The 21,024-nt window shown below is 60.2% G+C and overlaps 5 protein-coding genes across 6 annotated transcripts in view; 2 read left to right on the plus strand and 3 right to left on the minus strand.

The window, feature by feature from the left end:
- NSD1 (nuclear receptor binding SET domain protein 1) overlaps window positions 1–9,707 on the plus strand; it is a 58,583-nt gene extending 48,876 nt beyond the window's left edge. Inside the window, exon 22 of the mRNA XM_058815610.1 lies at window positions 826–9,707. Within this exon, the coding sequence (XP_058671593.1) occupies window positions 826–3,161 (2,336 nt within the window). The 3' untranslated portion in view covers window positions 3,162–9,707. The remainder of the gene's footprint in view (window positions 1–825) is intronic.
- Window positions 9,494–12,228, minus strand: RAB24 (RAB24, member RAS oncogene family). Its single transcript, XM_058815609.1, has 8 exons — window positions 12,082–12,228; window positions 11,644–11,712; window positions 11,466–11,544; window positions 11,270–11,337; window positions 11,092–11,191; window positions 10,679–10,729; window positions 10,516–10,578; window positions 9,494–10,073 (listed from the first exon to the last, which is right to left on the minus strand). The coding sequence occupies exons 1-8, from the start codon at window positions 12,196–12,198 to the stop codon at window positions 10,009–10,011; spliced, it is 612 nt and encodes a 203-aa protein (XP_058671592.1). The 5' UTR covers window positions 12,199–12,228; the 3' UTR covers window positions 9,494–10,008.
- Window positions 12,229–12,331: 103 nt separating this feature from the next.
- On the plus strand, window positions 12,332–14,101 carry PRELID1 (PRELI domain containing 1). The gene is made up of 5 exons (XM_058815428.1): window positions 12,332–12,493; window positions 12,734–12,959; window positions 13,037–13,150; window positions 13,367–13,445; window positions 13,839–14,101. Exons 1-5 carry the CDS (start codon window positions 12,402–12,404, stop codon window positions 13,973–13,975), a joined length of 648 nt encoding a protein of 215 aa, XP_058671411.1. The 5' UTR covers window positions 12,332–12,401; the 3' UTR covers window positions 13,976–14,101.
- Window positions 14,102–14,237: 136 nt separating this feature from the next.
- Window positions 14,238–15,616, minus strand: MXD3 (MAX dimerization protein 3). Of its 2 annotated transcripts, none has more exons than XM_058815479.1 (5): window positions 15,476–15,616; window positions 15,355–15,401; window positions 15,140–15,254; window positions 14,877–15,042; window positions 14,238–14,789 (listed from the first exon to the last, which is right to left on the minus strand). In XM_058815479.1, exons 1-5 carry the CDS (start codon window positions 15,614–15,616, stop codon window positions 14,680–14,682), a joined length of 579 nt encoding a protein of 192 aa, XP_058671462.1. In that variant the 3' UTR covers window positions 14,238–14,679. The 2 variants fall into 2 exon arrangements, with proteins under 2 accessions (XP_058671462.1, XP_058671461.1); XM_058815478.1 differs by having other exon boundaries at window positions 15,355–15,384; window positions 15,462–15,616.
- A 930-nt stretch (window positions 15,617–16,546) lies between these two features.
- LOC131564624 (lateral signaling target protein 2 homolog) lies at window positions 16,547–19,934 on the minus strand. Its single transcript, XM_058815140.1, has 12 exons — window positions 19,824–19,934; window positions 19,210–19,350; window positions 19,000–19,137; window positions 18,723–18,925; window positions 18,551–18,640; window positions 18,358–18,447; window positions 18,135–18,236; window positions 17,583–18,052; window positions 17,277–17,390; window positions 17,024–17,122; window positions 16,775–16,887; window positions 16,547–16,695 (listed from the first exon to the last, which is right to left on the minus strand). The coding sequence occupies exons 1-12, from the start codon at window positions 19,863–19,865 to the stop codon at window positions 16,564–16,566; spliced, it is 1,734 nt and encodes a 577-aa protein (XP_058671123.1). The 5' UTR covers window positions 19,866–19,934; the 3' UTR covers window positions 16,547–16,563.
- Between the last annotated feature and the right edge of the window lie 1,090 nt (window positions 19,935–21,024).

The raw sequence follows: 21,024 nt of genomic DNA on the forward strand, positions 1-21,024 counted from the left end.
GAGCACAGACGCAGGAGGGGTATTTGGAAAAACATCTTTGCTCATCCTGTGGTCAGGAGCTCAGCGTGTACCTGGTTGTGTCCATGAACTGTGGAAGCATTTGGTGGAGCCAGACACAGCCTTGGCTGCGGGAGCAGGAGGCTGAGCCAGTGAGGTCATCTGCAAGTGAGGAAAGCTGCAGTCTCTGAAGTGTCATGTTGTGTTTTGCCTGCTGGTGGTGTTGGTCCTGATGGTCAGTAGGTTGTGTGAAGATGGAACTGCTGGGGGAGCAGCTTTGTTTTATCGTGGCCATACATGGCCAGAGGTTAAGGATGTTCCTTTGGGTTCAGAGACAATAGAAACATAGCCCTTGTGATCACTGCTCTCTCACTTCTTCTTTCTGAAAAACAGGAAGGGAGGTTTTTGACCCAGAATTAAAAGATGAATCTGACATGTTAGCTTAAAAAGTCCTTTGGGTGTAGTGCACAGATAGCTGCTGCTGTTTTCTGTGGAAGTCAGAGCTACAGAGATGTGCAAACTGAGGATGTCTGCTCCTCTCTAGACACCTCTGTTGGTTAGTGCTGTGCAGGAGCACAAGCCACATCAGGTCTGAGCTGATGTGGCTTGTGTTTGTCATGATTATCACTGCCCTTGCTGCTTCTGAGGATGCAGATTTGTGTTAATTGCATGTTGAGCTAAGGCAGAAACTGAAGAGGACATGTAGAATTGTATGTGGGTATTACAGGAGTGTTCTCACTTTCCCCTGAACTCCCTTTGCAGCAGCCTTTGTCTCTTGCCCCTGTCCCACTTCTAAGGTGTGTCTTTTCTCCCGTGTCTGTGCTGCAGGAAAGTGGGAGTGCCCGTGGCATCAATGTGACGTGTGTGGTAAGGAAGCAGCTTCGTTCTGCGAGATGTGCCCCAGGTCCTTCTGCAAGCAGCACCGGGAAGGAATGCTCTTCATCTCCAAGCTGGATGGACGATTATGCTGCACAGAGCATGATCCCTGTGGGCCTCACCCTCTAGAGCCAGGAGAAATTCGTGAGTATGCACCTCCCATAGAAGGCCTGACTAACGGCGAGGACACCCAGCCACCAGAGCAGGTGCCTGCAGAAACAGAGGCAGACACAGACCTGAGTGTTCAGCCCCTGGACAGCCTACCTCAGTCTGTGGCCCTCAGACTGCAGTCACCAGAAAAGCCCCCTGCTACCCTAGCGCTGAGGCTGCCTTCTTCAGACAAGCCCCCCACCACCCTTGCCCTGAGGTTGCAGCCATCAAACAAACCCCCTACCACTCTGGCCCTCAGGCTACCTTCACCAGACAAACCGCCTGCCACCCTGGCTCTGAGACTGCCGCCGTCAAATAAACCCCCCGCCACCTTGTCACTGAGGCTGAAGCCATCCAACAAACCCTCCACCACCCTCTCGCTGCGGCTTCAGCCTTCGGACAAACCTCCCACCACGCTGTCGCTCCGCCTGCAGCCCTCAGACAAGCCACAGGCCGCCCTGTCCCTGAGGCTGCAGTCAGAGAAGCAGCCCATCATTGTAGCGCTGCGGCCCCAGCAGCCCGACAAACCTGCCAGCAACGCCGTGCTCTGGCCGCTGGACGAGGCCTCCAGCGACGCCTCGCAGCCTCAGCTGCCCAGCAAATCTCCTCCAGGATCACCTCAGTCCCCGCTGGATGAGTCACTTGTCACTGCTGCTGACCTGCAGCTCCAGCTGGCAGATGAGACTCCTGATGCCCCCGAGGTTTTGGAGTTATCGGACGAGTCCCTCATTGACAGCAGGGTGCAGCAGCCCGAGCTGCTGGATGAGTTCCCTGTGAAATGCCTGCCTCCTCCACTGTCTGACAGACTCCTGGCCACCGTGGGGATGCTGCAGTCCCAGGATGAGCCTCCTGAGGCCGATCAGCTCCAGCCCCTGGATGATTCCTCTGCCCAGAGTCCGCAGCCACAGGCTGTGCAAGAGGCTTCCAGCTCTGTGGTGCCGCAGGTCCCAGAATTGGAGATGGCTTCCAGTCCTGAGGTGCTGTGGTCTGTTTCTGTTGAAAAAGTCCCAGACTCCCCAGTCTCACGGATCCTGCCCTCAGAGAAGGCTCCTGGATCAGCAGTACCACAATCCCCAACTCTAGAAAAGGCTTCCTTCTCTGGGGCAGTGCGGGTCCCAGACACAGAGAAGTCTCCCAGCTCTGGGTCACCCCGTCCCCTGCCTCCAGAGAAGGCTGCTGATTCGGGTGTGCCTCAGATCCTGCCCACAGAGAAGGCTCCCAGCTCAGGGCTGCCATGGCCCCTGTCTCCAGAGAAGGCCCCTGGCTCCCGGTCACCGCACGTCCTCCCCACGGAGAAGGGTCACAGCTCAGGGGCCCTTCGGCTCCCGCTCACACAGAAGTCTCTGTCCTCCGGGGTGCTGCGGCCCCTTCCTGCAGAGAAGGCTGCTGACTCCGGGGCCCTGCGAGTTCTTCCTTTGGAAAAGGCTCTCAGCTCTGGGGTGTCTCGGCCTCAGCTCTTGGAGAGGCCTCTCACTCTTACAGCCCCGTGGCCTCAGGCATCAGATAAGCTGGCTCCTGCTGTGGCTCCTCGGCCTCAGGCCTCGGACAAGCCTCTGGCTGCATCAGCTCCGAGGCTGTTGCTGTCGGAGAAGGCGCTGCGTCCCGTCGACCAGAACGCTCAGCTGAAGGAGAGAGGAGCCCCAGCCATGGAGCCGAGTCCCCAGCAGAAAGAGAGGACCATGTTAGCTGGGGAGCAAATCTCTTGGTCTGCTGGGAAGGTGGTGACACAGGTCGGACAAGTACCTTGGCCTACAGAGAAACTACAGACGCACGAGCAAAGCCACTGGTCCACCACGAAAACGCTGACGCCTGCGGAGCAGCCTTCCCGGACAGCAGAGAAACTACCAGAGCCAAGCCTTCAGCCCAGCTGGGAAGTGGCCTCAGCCCCCTCGGAGCAGAGCCCGTGGACATCAGAGAGATTGTGTGCATTCGAGCAGACCCCTCGGCCAGCCAGGGAAGCTCCCCCGGAGCAGATGCAGTGGCTCGTCACGAACGTTCAGGCAATCGATCAGATTGCTTGGCTGAGTGGAAAAGCACAGACTCCTCGGGGGCAGGACCCTTTGCCTGAACAAAACACAGCGCTAGCCCGTAACCAGGATTCTGTCTGTCGTGAGTTGGCTGACTCAGAGCCAAAGTGAGGTTGGTGAATATGGGAGGCAGGTTTCAGTCGTTTAATGTTTAGGGAGGGGGAATCTTTGTTTTGTTTTTTTTATTCACTTCCCTGAGCCCAGCCCCTAACCCATGCACATCCCATCCATATTCTCTTGTGACATGAGCAAGGACATTCTCTTAAATCTGAATCTGGCCCAGTCAAAGGGAGAGAGCATCTGTGACCTTTTCCTCTTCCTTTTACAAATGGTAAAGCTGAAATAAAGAGTCCACTCTGGGTAAAAATCTCCCAATTCCATTGAAATGGTCACATTACTGATCCAGCGTGTTCAAGCTCCAGGTTTGATTCGTAGGTGGGTTCCTAGGCACAGCCAGGGCCTTGCTCTTGTTACTGCATTTAAAGAAAATGGATCAGTCAGGCTGCCCTGGCACTGGAGATGTTTCAGGGATCATCTGGTGAGCAGTCAGGTGTGTATCCTTGCCAGACTCCAGAAGCAGGGAAGGGATTTTATGTCACCTGCCCAGGTCTCTGTCCCTGCAGGGCGTTGCTTTATGAGGTTTGTCCGTGTGTTTACTGGGACATGCTGTGTGTGTGGTTTGCTCAAGGACAGGGATCGTCTCCAGTGAGATGGGACAGGAGCTCCTGCACTTGCTCAGTGCAGTTTTCTCCAGCAATAGGCCAATAGGCAGTATCCATTCAGGCTCCTTTTTTACAGAGCTTTTTGTCCAGGCCCAAGAAGTGGGAAATCTGGAGGAAGTCAGGGAAAAGAGATCTTGGAAGAAGTCATCTGGGAGTCTTTTCATTCTTGTGTCTTAATCCTTTAGCACAGGACACACGGAGTGTTTTCCTGCACTTGACAACGTAGTGACCCATAAAGTAGCAATAGCAGAGCAGAGTGGGTTCCTGGAGGTGCTGAGCACTGCCCTGCCAGGGGCACAGCGCTCCCTTTCCAATTTCCATCCAGTCTCTTCTAGACCTGTGTTGTCAGCGTGAGCCAGCGGACTGAGCAGTCCTTTCTCCCTTTGCCTCAGATGTGTTCAGAACACGTTCCCATCACACCTGGTGTTGCCAGCAGCAAGCCAAGCCTGTCCTGCTCACTGCACAGAGGCAAGGGTGCCCTAGCTGGATCGGGACCCATCTCAACACTTTCCCCTTGTGTAGCTTCTGGCTTAACTCTTCTACAACCAAAGGAGACTTGAATTAACTGGACTGTGTTGGTGTGCATGTGTGTGTGCGCGTGTGCGTCCATCCAACTGAATTGTAGTTCTCACACTGGAACACGGTGGGCTCCAGCAGCTGCCTGGCTTTCTGTTTTTCTCTTCTCCCTTTTACAGTGAAGGCGATGTTTAGTACCTGGTGGTCATCGAGCTGGTGTCCAGACTAGGCCTGCTGAAAGCCGCTCACTCAAGCGTTGAGGCAGAAGTTGGTGTGGCTGTGGTGCTCGTGGGGCAGGCAGTAGAGTCCCAGGGACCTGCAGCAACTCGTGACCACCAGCACCCTCGCAGGCAGGAGGAGGACAGGCCTCCTTTGGTGGCACTGCCTGGCCTGGATAGGGTTGGTGTCCTGCCAAGGAAACGCTGCTGACCAGCTTTTTCCCACTCTCACAACACATTACCTCTGTAATTACCTGAGCTCCACCGATCTGGGGCCGCAGCCTCGGATCTCCGTGCCGCCGCCAGACCCTTGCGCAGCTCCAGTGTGTGTGTCCTTCTCCTTCTCCTTCCAGGCAGATCCACAGCCCCTCCCCAGGAAGGGAGAGTTCAGCCCCCTGCTGACCTCCTTCCTCCAGCATGGGAGCAGGTCCTTGTTCCCACCTGGCTTGCAAGTGCCTGCTGCTCCCAGAGCAGACAGTCATGAGCTTTGCAGTTTTCTATGAAGGGAGGCAGACACCTGTACCAAGACAAATCCTGATCCGTTCTCATTTCCTGATGTGTGCACCCTGAGACAACGTCCTGCTGTAGAGGCCGGGCGTGCTGGGCACAAGGGGACATTACCAGTGCTATCTCTTCTCTAGTCCGAATCATTTCAGATCTTTGTAGAATAGCTCACAACTTGGAAAAGCTTTATGACTTATGGAAACTTACTTGTTTAATGTTTTTTTTCCGGGAAGACTGGCAGGTCAGTTCCTGCTTGCTGCTGAAACTAGGGAAATGCAAGCAGCTTGCATTTCTGTGTGACTCCTCCACAAAGGGAATCAGGACAACTCAGATCCATTGAGAGAGAAGATTACCTTAAGGGCATTCATTAAGGTTTTTAAACAAAAATAAAAAAAAAAAAAAGGCGTTCAGTATATTAAGTATTTATCATGTGTGAGAAGGAAAATAAATCTTGAATTTACATTTATAAACCTTCCCATGAGCTGGACATAGTCATGTAGATTGTGTAAGTAGGGTTTCCTCAGTGCCAGCGCCCAGCTAGCTCCCACTGTAACCAGAGAGGTCTCTGCACTGCTCTGTCCACCTCCGCTTCGCATTGTCACGTGTTAACTAGTTACTTGTTTCATGAAAAAATAAACTGTGAATATTTTTGGTGCAGGCTTTTTTAAATCTGTAAAATGGAGAAGTTCTCAGTGAATTCTCACAAGAGCAGGTTTGAAAAAAAAATCACTTCTATAAATCGCGGGCTCACGTGGCAGGGTGAGGCTCATGGCAGCAGCCACCCTTCATGCCAGCAGGTGCTTTCCCAAAAGCTTTTTTGGAGCAGTGAACGTGGATTAAACCTTTGCATGGCATTTTCCACAGCCTACTTTATTGCAGCTACTGTACCCTGTCTCTCTTCTTGTCTCCCTTTTCCACAAGGATCCAGGTTTCTGGCTTCTTATCTTGCAGCTGCTGTTGGGAAGTTGAGTTCAGCTTAGCTCGGAGGCTGCTTGGCTAAACTGGTGTTGAGGAACTTGATTGAAGGAGGAAGCCAGGAAGCTGCTCTTCCCTCTTTGCTCTTGCTGGAGCCTTGGGTGATGCTCTGTCAGATCAGGAGGGAGTTGTGGTGCTTTGGGGAGTCTGGGCTTTTCTGGGTCACGTAGACAAGGCTTGACCAGCTGTAGAGAGAGGTCCCAGCAGCTCTGCCCTTGTCCAGCCTGCCCTCATCAGGGAGCAGGAGCTGGGGAACAGCTTCAGGCAGCAAAACCCTTGTGAAGGAAATGTGGGCATCTTCTGTACTCGAGGTTACAGGTGACTCACTGTGGTGGCAGCTGGCAGCACTGCCTTGGAGGAGGAGAGGGACATGTCTGTTTTGAAGCAGTTGGGTTTGTTTGCTGCCATTTGTTGCTGCCTTCAGAATTCAGCCAGTTTGAATCACGAGGGCTTTTAAAAGTAGAGGGTAGAGGCAAAGTAACCCATTCCCCTGGCAGACTCTGTGGGAGACACTGCTGCAGCCTCGTGCTGGGCTCAGACCTGTGCAACAGCTCCATGCCAAGGCTGTGATGCTCTTGCTGGGTTGGAGGGATCCAAGCACCTGGTCACTTAGTCCTGGGTCAGCCCTAATTGCACCCCAGGTGGGTGAGAGGTGACTCCTGTGTTGATTCACTGCTGTGGAGCACTGTAGAGGGAGAATCAAGGGTGTAATTATCTCTGTCCCTTCCTTGGTGTCCCACGATGGCTCACAGGAATTTTCCAGACTCATTCCTGGTAGGAGTAGCTCACTCTTCCCATTTCTGAAGGGGATGCAGGCTCTGCTCCTGTGCGAACACTTTGTTGGTCACCATCCCTGCTGGCCCTGCTCAGAGCAGTGGGCTGTGGCCTCCACCCCACTGGAGGACCCACTTTAGTGGGCAGGAGAGTCCCAGGTGTCCTTTGTGACAGAGGAGCCCTGATGAGGGGTAACAGCAAGGTCAAGGCCTTGTGCCCTGTGGGGATGAGGGTTACAGAGGAGGAGCCAGCACGGGGTGTGTGGGATGTGTGGGCAGGATGAGGGGAGCAGGCACAGGCCACTGTTCTGCAGGGCTTGTCCCATCTTCCCCAGTGCCCACAGTCAACCAGGGCTCTGGTGAATCTAGCAGGAGAGTTATCACTGTAAGGAATAATCAACTCACCTACTGCACGTCTGCAGATGCAAATTAGCTCATGGTAGCTTGCTTTATTGCTGTTCTCCAGTTAAACTTTTCCTATTTAACAAAAAAAAGCTCCACAGGAACCAGAGTCACTTCAATACACAAAGCATCTGGGTGGTACTGTGGGAGCACGTGTTAATTCAGGGTTAAACCCCTGCAGGCAGAGGCTCTGAAGGCGTGGCTGGTGTTAGAGTTCAGGAGATAAGAGAGATGATTGAATGTAAAGGACATTAAAGAACTAAGGTGAGACAGTGCATCTGCTGGAAAAGCTTCAGCTTAGTTTCACAGAAAACAAAAACGGATGAGAAAGAAAAAGCAGCCCTAACCTTGATGCTCTTGGCAGTGTGTTCGCCCTGAGCATGCTCTGGGTGTGCCCAGCTCGTATCTGGACACCACAACCAGTGTTGTGACAGGGCAAGGGGAGTTTGAGAAACTTCAGACCTTCAAGACCTTCTGTTTATTTTTAATTTCAGCCTTAACTTCTGACTTTGCTTGATGTTTGGAATAACCATAATTGTAACCTGCTTGTAATGTGCTTTGCCCTAAATTACTGATGAGGCTTTTTTGCCTTTGCTAGCCAGTGAGTGTTAAAGCAAAGTGGCAAATCGTGCAGCTACTCTGAAAGTATGGGGGGGATGCTGTGTTTGATCTCCCAGGCTTTGCCCGTGCTATTACCCACCCTCCTGTGATAGTGATAACGCTGGTGGCAGCATTTGCAGCCAAGGCTGCTCCTCCTGCAGCAGCACAGCTGGGCTGATGGGTGCTTGGGGCTCCCAGGGCCTGGGACACGGGACACTGGAGCTTGGGGACTGCTCTGCCACACGCCTGGCTTCAGCAGGAGTCTCACCTGTGGGGTGGCAGTGCCCTTGTTTAGCAGGAGATGGGAGGGTGCAAGATTCCTGCTCCGGGTCCTACAAAAGTGATGTGAGCAAAGTTTGGTGCCAGGGGAACAGGACAGGTTGTGTGAGCTCGGGCTGGAGGAGCAGCAGTGATGGACAGTCCCTACAGCACTGAATCTACCTCCTAGGGAAATCTGAGAAATGGGTGTTGCTATGGCCTATTTCAAGGTAAAGTTTTAATCATGTTTGCCCTTGGCAAAGCCCTTGGGCTATTGTGGTGCTATTGTAAACCGTTGGCAGCTTAGCACAGTAGGGCTGGACTCACGGCTCCTGGCCCATGGGCTGGGGCTTCTTGGCCAGCTGATCCCATCCCCCTGGAGCTGGGGCCGGGCTTCAGCACTCCTTGTGACTGAAACAGGGCAAGGAGTGACTTGGTTCCTTCAGTTTATGGTGGTGTTGAGACTAAACCAGTGTGCCACTGAGCCCCTGGGGAGCCCGTGGAGCCACGTGAAGCAAGCAGGCATCTGCTACTGCATGTTCTTCGTGTCCGTTTGGTACTGAGCTGGTTTCAGTTTTTGTTTCTTTTTCTGATGTTTCCGAGTTGTTGACTTCAAGGAACTGGGTTTTGTGTATTTTTTGTAGACACTGGGAACTTGTTGAAAGGAAAAGCAGCAAGCACCGGGAGGCTCAAGGTGGAGCGTGGCTGGAGCTGGTGGCCCCGGCTGGTGTGGGTGGGAGGTGAGATGTGAGATGTGTTGGCAGCAGGGGGGCAGGCTGGAGGGGCCCTGGAAGCCTTTCAGCAGTGGCGCTCCCAGCCCTTCATATCCGTGGTGCTGAGCTCACTGCCCCACCAGCCTGCTCGCCCCCGAGACACTGACCATGCTGGGCACCGTGCCTCGCTGGTAATGTCCCCTGCCACCCTCCAGCACTGTGTGCTCACAGCTGGGGACCTGGCTGCCAGCTGGCCGACGGCCCTGGGGAAGGGGGCTGCCCACTGCCCCTTCCTCACTGCCTGGGGACATGGCGGGACACTCATGGCAGCAGTGTAATTTGTGCTGGAGCCATGAGAGGTTTGCTTGTGGGAAGAACCTCGGTGTGAGCAGCCCCATGCTGCCTTCCTTCCCCTCCGAGGTCTGCTGCCCACAGGGTGGTGGTGAATGGGGGTCCCCCACAGGGTCCTGTTCTGCAGGCTCAGGCAGAGGGAAACACATCAGGAGTCGAGGATCCCAGCCAAGGCAGAGGCCAGTGCCAGAGCACTGCAGGGGGCACAAAGGGGTGCTCAGCCCTGGCCTGGAGTCATCTGTCAGTTGTAAGAAGGAATGCCAGAGCAGGTGAGAGTAAACTACATATTTCCAGCATGTATATTATTTTTAGAAGAGGGAGAGGGGAGAGTCTTGGACCATTGATTACTTTCATTTTGCTCCCCTTAGACTGTTGGCTGTGTATGTGAAACTTATCATGAAAAGAGGGTTGCCCTGCCCAGGTGCTCCCAGAACATGTACTGTAATTCTTTGTATATAGAAGAAAAATTACTGTAAAGTAAAGTTTAACTTTACTCTCGATGTCCTCTTGTGGTTTGTCTTGCTGAGTGGGGGGAGGCAGGGAAGGGAGAGCCCTGAGGGCCTGGCGCGCAGGGGGGTATGGCTCAGACCACAACGCGTTTTATTTACATTGTACACCTCGAGAGAAGACGCTTAAATAAATCTGCAAAGAATCGAGCATCTCTGAGAGAATAAGTTACTGGCCACCGCTGGGCCACCACGGCTCCCACAAACACCACAGGTGGCAGGGAGGGGGTGCCCAGAGTGACAGTCCATGGTTCCTGGGAGGGCACGGCAGAGCTGTGCCGCTCTGTGTGCCAGGAGAGCAGTCCGGAGGCTGGGCTGGAGCCAGGCCCAACAGCTAAAACACAGCAGGTAAAAACCCGGAGCAGTCCGGTGAGCGCCAGCTGCCCGTCTGCAGCAGCAATTCCCTTTTGGCACGGGGGCTCAGTGGTGGCAGCAGCTGTAGAAGTAGGGACTGTTCCTCTGGCTCAGGTTGACACCCTTGTCCTCTGGAAGAGAGCGTGAGCGGTGGGCTGCTGGCACGTCCACGCCACCAAAGCTGCTGGTCCCAGCTGTGGGCAGGTGCCCTGGGGAGGGTTTGGTGCCCCATAGAGAAGTGCTGAGGTTCAGGGTCATGGCATGGCTCACACAGCACGGCCCAGCCCAGGGCAGGAGGCACAGCCAGGCTGAGCATGCCTGGGCAGGCCTGGTCCTGCAGCCCAGCAAGGCTCCTGGCTCCCAAAGGCCACCATGAGCCAGCTGGGTGGATGTGCTGAGCCCGGCCTGAGCAGGCAGGAGGATGCTGTGATAGAACTCAAACTCTGTGAGACAATCCCTGGCATGGAGCCACAGCAGCCCCAAGGGAAGCAGTGCCAGACCCCCAGAGCTCATGCTCTGCACCCAGAGGCACAGGGAAGGGTGCCAGGGGAGGGCCAGGTCCCTCCTACTCACCTGTCATCACCTGAAAGGCGGAGAAGTTGACGTAGTCCTCGGCCACCTTTTGGAACAGCTCATCTGGGGGCAGAGGAGGCATGGCACGTGTGGGTGCCCCCCTGGCAGGCAGAGCCCCCAGCCCTGCTCAGCCAGGACACAGCCCCAGCAAAGAGGTACTCACCCACGCTCTGGCCCGTTTTACTGGAGGTCTCAAAGAGGTCTGCTTTGATTTCTGAAATGAGGGCCCAGGTTGGCACTTGCTGCAGGTTCAGCAGATACAGCTCCATGGGCACGTCTGCCCCAGAGTCACCCCTTGGGCACAGCTGCTGACAGCAGGCTGGCAGGGACACAGGGCAGGGCTCCCGGCCCCTTGGCCCAGCTGGCCACGAGCCTGCCCCTGTCAGGACACGCTGTGCCCAGGGAGGTCCCTGGCAGAGCCCGTGCCTCACCATACAGGGAGCCCCAGTGCCATTGGACCTGCTGCGGGCCCACGGCAAGGGCAGAGCTCCTCGTGTGGGAAGAGCAGCTCAATCCTCCCTCACTCCCCACCCACTCAAAGCTCCTGGGCCCGGGAAGGGCCAGCACGGCCCGTACCATCAGCGTAGTCCTGCGCGTCGTGGAAGTCAACCCCCCTCTTCCTCCTGTCCTCCTCCAGCAGGTCGCTCTTGGTGCCACACAGGTAGATCCGGCAGCCCTGCGGCAGGAACAGGGATGGGAGGGATGGTCCCCACCACCAGCCCCCCTTGTCCTCACAGCCCCCAGACCCCCGTACCTCCTCACAGTTCTGCAGCTCGTTCACCCAGAACTTGGCTCGCTGGAAACTGCCACTGTCGGTGAGATCTGGGGGGAGCAATCGGGTCTGGTGACACTGCCCCTCAGTGCCCGACCCACCGGTGTCACCACCACCACCCCAGCCCGGGCCCTTTGCCCCCTCCAGCTCCTTCCCCTTCCATTCCCCGTGCCCTTACCGTAGCAGACCACGGCAGCCCGGGCTCCCCGGTAGTAGATGCGGCTCATGGCCTCATAGCGCTCCGAGCCCGCCGTGTCCTGCGGGCGACAGGCAGGTGACAGGCTCGGAGGGTCTCGGGTCCCTCACCAGGGGTGGCAAGGGATGTCAGCGGGGCACTGGCACAGCCCTGCACTTACCCATATGCCCAGGGTCACGGTCTGGTCCCCCACAGTCATCACCTTGGCCACAAAAGCGGCTCCGATCGTCTGCAAGCGAAGCAAGAGGAGCGGTGGGAACCGGCCCGGGCATGCGGGGGCACCTGTCCTGGCAACACGGTGGAAACCGGGGCAGGGACACGGGGGAATTCACCCGAAGCATGCGGAAAGAGGCTGAGACACGCGGGGACCGACCCGCGGCGGCGGGAGGGATGTGGCGGGTCCCAGCCCGGACACGGCGGGGACAACGCGAGGGGACGCCGTCCCACAGACGTGGGTGGCAGCATCCCGGGGACACGGCGCGGAAACGGGGGGACCACGGGCAGGACGAGGGGGGGCCACGCGAGGGGCTCATCCCGGGGAGGCGAGGGAGACGCGGGGGCGCCACGCCGGGGCCGCGCGGTGCCGGGTGTCACTCACGTTCTGGTAGGGCCCGGCGCGGAAGCGGCCGTGGGCGCAGCGCTCCACGAGGCTGCTCTTGCCCACGCCCTCCTGCCCCAGCAGCACCACCTTGGCGTCCACCCGCCTCCCGCTCATCCTCGCGCCGCCGCCGCCGCGGGGCGGGGCCGCACCGGGCGGGGCGGGGCCGGAACCGGGCGGGGCGGGACCGGAACCGGGCGGGGCGTGCCGGAAGTGCGCAGTGCGGGGCGGAAGCGCGCGGCGGGGCGGGGCGGGGCGGGGCGGGGCGCGCGGGCCGCATGGCGGCCGCCCAGCAGGCGCGGGCCTGAGCGGCGGCCCCGATGGGGAAATACTGCGCCAGCCTGGGCGTCCTCAAGGGGCCCTGGGACCAGGTGTTCGCCGCCTTCTGGCAGCGCTACCCCAACCCCTACAGGTGCGCCGGGGCCCTCCTCGATCCCCGCCTCCTTCCGCCGCTCGGTCCCACCCGGGATCGGTGCCACGCCCGGTCCCCAGCCCAGCCCGTTCCCCGGGGGTCCCGCGGGCTCCGGCCGGCGGGGATGGGTGTCCCGCACCCCCGGTGCCCTCCCTGCATTAATCGTTCCGTTCCTGGCGATTGCCAGCCCCGGGGGGAGCCGGCGAGGAGCAGGGCGTGATGTTTCCTTCCCCATTTTAGCAAACATGTCCTGACCGAAGACATCGTGCACCGGGAGGTGACGCCGGACCACAAGCTGCTCTCTCGGCGGCTCCTGACCAAGACCAACCGGATGCCGCGCTGGGCAGAGCGCTTCTTCCCAGCCAATGTCGCCCACTCCGTCTACATCCTGGAGGACTCTATCGTGGACCCCAAGAACCGAACCATGACCACATTCACCTGGAACATCAACCACGCTCGTCTCATGGTAGGTGCTGGGCTGGGCGGTGTGTGTGGGGTGGAGGGGACCCAGCAGTGCCCATGGCCGGGCTGTGCCTCCCGCAGGTGGTGGAGGAGCGCTGCGAGTACCGGGTGAACCCCGAGAACAGCAACTGGACCGAGGTCAAGCGGGAAGCCTGGGTATCCTCCAGCCTTTTCGGCGTCTCGCGGGCCATCCAGGTGAGCTCAAGCACTAAAGTTGCTGCTCGCCCCTGCTCTACCCTTCCCTTGTGCTGGTTTTACACCCTTTCCCGTTGTTCCCCCCTATCCTCATGAGCTCTTGAGGCACCCAGAACCATCACTATGAAAGTCACTGTGATTTTTCCAAGCTAGGATAAAGCCCCAGGGACTGTGCGTGTGACAGGGCTCACACCTTCACTGACTTTTCTCTTGCAGGAGTTTGGTCTGGCCAGGTTCAAAAGCAACGTGACCAAGAGCACTAAGGGATTTGAATATGTGCTAGCAAAAATGCAAGGTGGGCACCAAGGGCAGGCTGGGGCTGACCGGGATGGGTCTCTTGGAGTTAGAGGTCACACTGGGAACACTCCAGTCCATGGGCAGGTTGCTGCTTGAACTAATCTGACTGTGAAATTCTCACCCCTTGCCTTTGCCCTGTGTCTTGGCACAGCCTGCTCTTCCCTGAGTGGATCAGGCCAGCAGTGATTGCAGGGCCGGGCACGGGTGTTGTGCAGGCAGGAGGGGGTGGAACGTGGTGACAGTCACACCCCTGCGGTTCCCCTTTGGACGTGCCCTGACCCGCTGGGGGCAGGAGCGCCGGGCTCATCTTCCTCCCCGCGTGGGGAAGTGCCGGGGTGGTGGGGCCGGTCTGGCCGGCACTCCTGGGGGGTTAATGGCTTCCATGTTGTAGGAGAAGCTCCATCCAAAACACTGGTGGAGACAGCCAAGGAAGCGACCGAGAAAGCCAAGGAAACAGCTCTGGCTGCTACGGAGAAAGCCAAGGACCTGGCGAGCAAGGCAGCCACCAAGAAGAAGCAGTACGTGTGAGGGGCCAGTTGCACCAGGACAGATAGGAGACTCCTTAGATTTTATATTTTTAAAGAAACTGTATAAGTCTGACAATCAGCTGCTGCTTGACCCTTTCTGAGATGTAATTATCATTAAAGAATCTCCTCCCACCTCTGATTTGGCTGAGGCTGGCCTGGCTAGAGCAGAGCCCCGGGCTGCTCTGCACTTTGGGGGTGCAGCTCTCTGCAGGAAAGACACAGCCCAGGGTTTTACCAAGTGCCTTTACTATAAAAGTGTCGGGTCTGTACAAGAGAGCGGGGTGGCTGCAGGAGCAGGAAGGCAGGTTCCTTAATGCACTCATTTCCCCCTCCTGGCGCTCCGGGGGCAGGAGAGCTTTTCTGTAGTCATGTCTGCAGTGGGCAGCACCGCCCCATGCCCACACCAGGCAGTCCCCAGGCTGCCCGTGGGTGCACAGGGGGAGGCAGGAGAGTGTCCTCAGTGACAGCTGGGCCTTCTTCCAGCACCTCTTCCAGTGCCTTGTGGTGCACAGCAGGTGCCACAGCACAGTGCCAGCCCCACGCACCCAGTGCCACAGCCAGTGCCACCCAGCCGTGCGGGAGTAGGGCCGGACTCTGGCCCCCATCTGTGGCCCCTTAGCCCGGCAGCTGTGCCGAGGCTGGCCGGGGCCGGGTTTCCAGCAGGAAGGAGGCGGGCAGGCAGCGCAGGGAAGGCAGCGGGCGCCGTCAGGAGGCGGGGCTGTGCGGGCTGGAGTAGCTGTGCTCCCTCCCGGTGCCAAAGCCGGGCAGCAGGTCCCCGCTGAACACCACACCATCCACCTCTACCTCGGCATCCTCTGCGCGTGGGGAAGGCCGGGTCAGGCCCTTGGCTGCTTTCCCTCCCTGCCCACCCTCGTTCTTTCTCTCCCCTTTCTTTCCCTTACCTTCCTCGGAGAGCTCTGATAGCCGGGAGGAGTCCAGGCTGTCAGCCCGTGCCCGTTCCCCATCAGCGGGCAAGAGCAGCGACTCCAGCCGCCGCTGCAGGCTCCGCTGCCGGTCCCGCAGCCGGTCCTTGGCCCTTCGTGCCCTCAGTTCCTGCTCCTCCAGCCTCTGTGGGGCCCGGTGAGCCGTGAGCGGGGACCGAGCTGGGCGGCCCTGTTGTCCCCCAGGACCTCCCGAGCGCTGCCGGTGTCACCACCCCGCTCACCTGGATGTGGAGCCGGGCACGGTGCAGGAGGCTCAGCGTGGTGGAGCGGGCCGGCCCCACGCCCAGCGGCACCTGCTGCTTCAGCCGCTCCAGGCAGCACCGGAGCTGGGCTCTCCTGCCAACGGGCACGGCGGGAACGACACGGGGGTCAGCCAGGGGAGAGGAACGGGCCCTACCACCCCCTGCCCCGCCGCTCTCCCCCCACGCCCCCGTACCTGTGCTTCTCCAGCGCGTTGTGCACCGACCTGCGGGAGAGACCCGGCTGATCAGCACCGCCGCCACCGCCCGCTGCCACCCACCCACCTACCCATGCACCGCTTACCTGACGCTGCCCACGGCCCGGCGCGGCGGCGCGGGGCAGAGAGCGGCGTAGCCGTGCTCGGCCCCGGCCAGGCCGAGCGGGTGCCGGTGCTCGCGGTGCTCCAGGAACTCGGCCGCCTGCAGCAGCACCTGGATGCGGCTGCCCGCGGGCTCCATGGCGGGACGCTGGGGGGGCCGCGCGCCGCGCGCTCATTGGCTGCGGGGCGCCCCGCGCCGCTGACGTCACCTCGGCGGGCAAACAAATTCAGGCGGGAAAGCGCGTGCTTCAAATTTGAATCGGCGGGAGGGGAGGGCGCGGGCCACGCCCCCCACGCCTGGGCCACGCCCATGTTGGTGTTTAAGCAATTGTCACCCCTATGGCCACGCCCCCCAAAGGCCACGCCCCCGGAAAGGTGCGCCCGCCCACGTGCGCGCCCGGTGACGCGCGGGGCGCTCCCGCCCGTGTCCGCCCGTGCGGGAGCGCGCCCGCCCCGCTGCCCACAGCCCCTCGTCCCCCGCCCCACCGAGCCCACGGGTGTCCCCACACCGGCCGCGCCCACCAGCGCGCCCGGGATCGCCGCGGCCCAGCGGCACACGGCCCAGACAGACGGGTTTATTATCTCTTTATTAAAATCCATGGGGTGGAGGCGATAGGGAGGGAAGGGGAGCGCCGGGCCCAGCTCCCGGGCACTGCACGGCACGGCACGGGCGGCCCCGGGGCACCCGCTGTCATGTGAGGGCTGTTTGCACCTTCTCAGGCCAGGCCCCGGGGGGCAGACTCTGCCCCGGGCCCAACAGCAGCCAAAGTTCACCTGAAAAAAAACCACCACGAAGCACATTTCCAGCCGGGGGGCAGGTGCACGGCAGCTCACCCAAAGCAGGGCAGGCCAGGTGCTCCAGGAGAGGCGGTCCTGCGCCCACCATCACTCCGCACGGGCTGCTGCCGTGCGTGGGGTCCTGCCCCTGTGCACCGGGGGGAGCCCAACGCCAGGTGGGGGGGTCCTGCCGCCATGCCCACCGAGCTCTGAGCAGAGCCACGGGCCGAGGCGCTGCCCGGCAGCCCCGGAGCGGCCCTGGGCACCCAGCTGTGCGGCTCCCGCGGTGCAGATCGGGCACAGGGGCTCTCACTGGCTCCGGGCACAGCGGGACGCGGGCGGGAGGTGCGTGCTGTAGCAGTGGGTGCAGACACGGACGGGTTTGCTCTGGCTGTAGTAGGGCAGCACGGCGGTGTTCGGTGAGCAGCGGGCACAGAAGATCTGCAGAGAGGCCAGAGAGGGGCTGAGCAGAGCTGAGTCCCTCAGGAGCCCCAAATGCCCCATCCCAGCCCTGTCCTACCCTCCCACAGCTGCGGCAGTGGTGCCGGCGGCGCAGCAGCGTGAAGGGCGAGCGGCAGGCAGAGCACTGGCTGCATGTGCTGTCCGGCACCCACTCGGGCAGTGGCCGGGCACCTGCTGGGCAAAACACATCAATAAAACCCCCTCAGCCTGGCTCCCCTCACAGCCAGACCCCCTAAGGCAGGATGGGGCAGGATCAGCCCAGCCTCACACCCTGCCCCAGAGGCACAGCACCTGGGCAGCTCCTCACCTGCCCTCCGGAGCCTGGCAGCCTCTGCAGGGCTGGAGCACAGCGGGCAGTCAGCCACACGAGGAGCATCTGTCACACGGGAGTCACTATCTTTCCCCTCTGTGGGAACAAAGGTTGTGGTCCAGCCAAGCAGAAGCTGGGCTGGCACAATGGCCACGTTTTTCCCAAGCCTAGGGCTGTGGCCTTGTCTCACCAGGGATGGGCAATGGGCAGGGCAGAGAAGCAGTACCACATGTCCCTGGGGATTACTCACTGTTGTAACTCTGCTCCTCTGAGGGCTCCGCCTGCGAGCACACGATCTTGAAGACCGTTTTCAAGATGCTTCGCATGTCACTGGCAAAGTTGGTCTGGAGCTGATCGGCCACCCCTGCACCAGGAGGATGGGGGGGGTCAGGGTGCTGGGGAGGATCAGGGTGCTGGGGGATCAGGGTGCTGGAGGGAATCAGGGTGCTCGAGGTATGAGGGTGCTGGGGGGATCAGGGTGCTGGGGGATCAGGGTGCTGGGGGATCGGGGTGCTGGGGGATCGGGGTGCTGGGGGCTGGCTTGGGGGTCACTCACCCGAGATGCAGACGAAGAGGGTGTGCAGCATGTCCTTGGTGCTGCTGTAGCGGGAGCGCAGCTCCGAGCAGCGGGCACCGGGGCTGGCACTGACCCCCACCCCTGGGCTGCTCCCCAGGGGCTGGGGGCTGCGCAGGGGGGAGGTGACCATTACACCAGGGATGGTGTGAGATACCCCTGTCCCAGTGGACAGGGATTTGCCATCTTGGCCCTCTGCACACCCCTGCTGCCAGTCAGTGCCCAGATCATCCACTGCACTGGGGGGTCCCACTTGTGTCATGCAGGTGGGGAGTGGTTGGGTGGCATTAGGGACCTCCAGAAGACTGAAGGGAGCAGGAGGGTCCACACTGGGCACAGCTGCCCCCCAGACTGGGGGGGTCTCTGGACTGCAGGGCTCCTCCTGTTCAGCTGTGCACAGGCTCCTCTCCAGCACGCAGAGCTCCTCTGCTGACAGCACCCGCAACAGGTCCCTGCAGCGAGGGGTTGGCATCAGCCCCATGTCAGGCCCCACTGCTGCCCCACAGCCCTGCCCAGTGCCCCCCCATTGCACACCTGATCTTCTTCAGGAGGTTGTAGAAGGGGCTGAAGACCCGGGACATCTCCTCAGGGCTCCGCTCTAGGCTGAGGGGTCCCTCGGGGTAGATGAGGAGACCACTGTGAGGGAACAGAGCCCAGCTCATGTCAGGAGTTGCCTGGGAGCCCAAGTCCCCATGAAGAGAAGGGGCTGGTACAGGGCAGGGAACATACCCCCTTCTCCAGGGGCTGCTGCACCCACCTGATAATGGCCAGGCGAGGGATGGTGAACATCAGCAGTGGCTCATAGCCATCAATCATCTCCTGGGTCAGGTAGCCCAGGTGCAGGGCTCTGGGGACACACAGACACCCTTACAGAGATCTGAGCCTAGGGATGGTGCCCATCCTTGGGGCTGGAGTCCCTGCAGACCCCACACATAGCAACCCTCACTCACCTCTCCACGGTCTCACAGAAGAGCACAATGATCTCCTGCTGCCTGTAGATCTCATCAGGAGACTTCACTGCCACCAGCGAGGACACGTAGCTGGAGAGATGGGGAGACTGTGAGGCCCCTACAGCCCTGGCACAGCCCACCAGGACCCCAGCAGCCTAACCCTGCCCCTTACCTCAGCTCAAACTCTGCAAAGAGCCGGTCGAATTGGATGAGCACAGCCCGGACAGGCTCTGGGTAGGAGTTGGGCTGGCTCAGGCTCTGCTCCCGCAGCACTGTCCGGACCAGCTCCAGGCTGCAGAGCAGATTCCTGGCCTGGGGCCGCAGCTGGGCCCCGTCTGACTCCTCCATCTCCAGGAAGGTCCCAGCCAGGAGACACTGCCGGGACAGGGACTGTCAATGCCTGACCCCAGGGTCAGCTCCCGGTGGGGTGTCCATGGCCCCGGGCTCACCTCGGCAGCAAACAGCATGTGGTTCCCCAGGTTGTCCACCAAGAGCTCCTCGGGGAACTTGACCAGGTAGTCCCGGCTGTGGCGCTGCGTGGGGATGCACTCGTCCATGATGCGCTCCAGGACGGCCAGCAGGTGAGCCTGGGGACGGCAGGGGTGTCACCGCGGCCTCGGGGGGACCGAGTGACAGCGGGCTCCGGGCTGGCCCCGTACCTGGCTGAGGTGGAGCTGGTTGAGGAGCACCAGGTACTGCTGCGGGTCCAGCTCGGCGTCCAGCCCGTTGATCTCGGCCACCACGCGGGCCACCCTCTCGTCGGCAAAGAAGAACTGGGAGAGCAGGCGTGGGTCGGAGCGCTGCGGGAAGGGCAGAGCGGTGATTGATGGCGGGGACACCCCACATCTCCATGTGCTGCTCCAGCGGGATCCCAAACTCCCGTTCCCACACTCGCGGGGGGATCGGACCCCTCGGATCCACAAACACCTATCGGGGCAGGTACGTGGGACCTCCCACGGCAGCTCAGGCTCCTCCCGGGGAGCGCCGCCCTCCCCACCCACCCGTGCCTCAGTTTCCCCGGGGGCAGAGCAGGATGAACAAGCTCAGCCGCATCCCGGCAGCTTTGGCACCGATCCGTGCGTGCCTGTAAACACCGGGAAAGGCCCCCCGGAGTCCCCCCGCTTCCTCCTCCTCCTCCACCACGAGGGACCCCGGCCGCCCCCGCTGCTCCCGGGATCCCCGCAGCTCCGGGATCGCCCCGACGGGCTCGTTCGGGGGCTCCGCCGGTCCCGGGCGCAGGGAGGGCGGCCCGGTCCGACCCCCCCGGTCTCACCTTGGGTCGGCGGAGCCATCGGCGGAGGACAGCGGGCAGCATGGCGCGTCCCGCAGCTCTACCGCCGCCCGGCTCCCCGCGCCCGCCGCTCGCCGACGGGGCGGGTCGGCACCGGGCACCGCCCGCGGGGCGGATCGGAGCGGGTCCGCCCAGTCCCGGCACCGGGACGACCCGTCCGCTCCTCGACGAACCGGTTCTCTGTGATGGGAAGGGTGAGGGCGCGTCTGCCGTGGGGCGGGATGGGTTTCACCGCCGGCTTTCCTTCCCGGTCTTGGTTCCCGTCTCAAATTCCCGACTGCAGCCCCGGCTATCCTCCCCCGGTTCCTCTCTCCACGCAGCCCAACAATCTGGGGACAGGGACACCTCAGCGCTTCCCACAGCATTCCCGGGGTGATGGGGAGCACCGGGAGAAGCACCCGCAGGCACCACGGGGTGCGGAGCGGGGTAATGCAGTGGGAAGGGGGTAAAGTGGCCCCTCGGTGGGACAAAGAGGAACCAAGTGGCCAAGAAGAGGTGCCGGGGGATATTCGGGGTGTTGACCACAGCCAACCACCCCGGCTGTGCCAAAGGACGTGTTTGCTCCAGACCTGGCACTGCTGACCACAGGATGTGGGTGCCGATAATTCAGGTGGCTGGAAGCCTAATGGGGTGGAATCATGGGTAAAGAATCCGTGGAGGATGGTTGAACAAACACGGCAGTGGCACCTCCTCGGCTTCAGAAAGTCCCTGAGTCATGGCAGAGCCCCGGCTGTGCTGGATGGGTGCAGGTGTGGGACTGGCCCTGCTCTTGGGGCTCCCTGTGTACCCCTCAGACCCCGGCTCTGTTTTCAGCCATGTCCTGGTTCCCCTGGATGGGGATCCCTGAGCACACAGTGAGATTGGAGCCCTGCTTGTCCTACAGGTCCTCACAAATCTGGGAACCACAATAAAAGAAGAATAAAGCTATTAGAGAGTGTCCAAAGGAGGCTGCAAAGAGTCTAGAGGGGAAGTCACATAAAAAGCTGCTGAAGTCCCTTGGTCTGTTCAGTCTGGAGGAGAGGAGACTGAGGAGAGACCTCATTATGGGCTGCAGCTGCCTCAGGAGGGGCAGCCGAGGGCAGCTCCAATCTCTGCTCTCTGTGGTAGTAACAGGACCCAGGGAATGGCTAGAGCTGTGTCAGGGGAAGATTAATTTGGATATTAGGAAAAGGTTCTTTGCCCA

The sequence above is a fragment of the Ammospiza caudacuta genome, chromosome 16 (assembly GCF_027887145.1).
Source record: "Ammospiza caudacuta isolate bAmmCau1 chromosome 16, bAmmCau1.pri, whole genome shotgun sequence".
In the NCBI taxonomy this organism is placed as follows: Eukaryota; Metazoa; Chordata; class Aves; order Passeriformes; family Passerellidae; genus Ammospiza; species Ammospiza caudacuta.

Excerpts from the sequence above, each read along its gene's own strand:
- RAB24 (XM_058815609.1), bottom strand. The coding sequence starts at position 12,198 with ATGAGCGGGAGGCGGGTGGACGCCAAGGTGGTGCTGCTGGGGCAGGAG. Across the intron at positions 11,338-11,465 it reads GGCTGCCGTGGTCTGCTACG|ATCTCACCGACAGTGGCAGT; the intron begins GTAAGGGCACGG and ends TGCTCCCCCCAG. Across the intron at positions 10,730-11,091 it reads CGCGCAGGACTACGCTGATG|AAATCAAAGCAGACCTCTTT; the intron begins GTACGGGCCGTG and ends CCCTCATTTCAG.
- PRELID1 (XM_058815428.1), top strand. The coding sequence starts at position 12,402 with ATGGGGAAATACTGCGCCAGCCTGGGCGTCCTCAAGGGGCCCTGGGAC. Across the intron at positions 12,960-13,036 it reads TCAACCACGCTCGTCTCATG|GTGGTGGAGGAGCGCTGCGA; the intron begins GTAGGTGCTGGG and ends TGCCTCCCGCAG. Across the intron at positions 13,151-13,366 it reads GCGTCTCGCGGGCCATCCAG|GAGTTTGGTCTGGCCAGGTT; the intron begins GTGAGCTCAAGC and ends TTTCTCTTGCAG.
- MXD3 (XM_058815479.1), bottom strand. The coding sequence starts at position 15,616 with ATGGAGCCCGCGGGCAGCCGCATCCAGGTGCTGCTGCAGGCGGCCGAG. Across the intron at positions 15,255-15,354 it reads AACGCGCTGGAGAAGCACAG|GAGAGCCCAGCTCCGGTGCT; the intron begins GTACGGGGGCGT and ends GCCCGTTGGCAG. Across the intron at positions 14,790-14,876 it reads ATCAGAGCTCTCCGAGGAAG|AGGATGCCGAGGTAGAGGTG; the intron begins GTAAGGGAAAGA and ends CCCCACGCGCAG.
- LOC131564624 (XM_058815140.1), bottom strand. The coding sequence starts at position 19,865 with ATGCTGCCCGCTGTCCTCCGCCGATGGCTCCGCCGACCCAAG. Across the intron at positions 18,237-18,357 it reads CCTCGCCTGGCCATTATCAG|TGGTCTCCTCATCTACCCCG; the intron begins GTGGGTGCAGCA and ends GTTCCCTCACAG. Across the intron at positions 16,696-16,774 it reads ACTGCCGCAGCTGTGGGAGG|ATCTTCTGTGCCCGCTGCTC; the intron begins GTAGGACAGGGC and ends GCCTCTCTGCAG.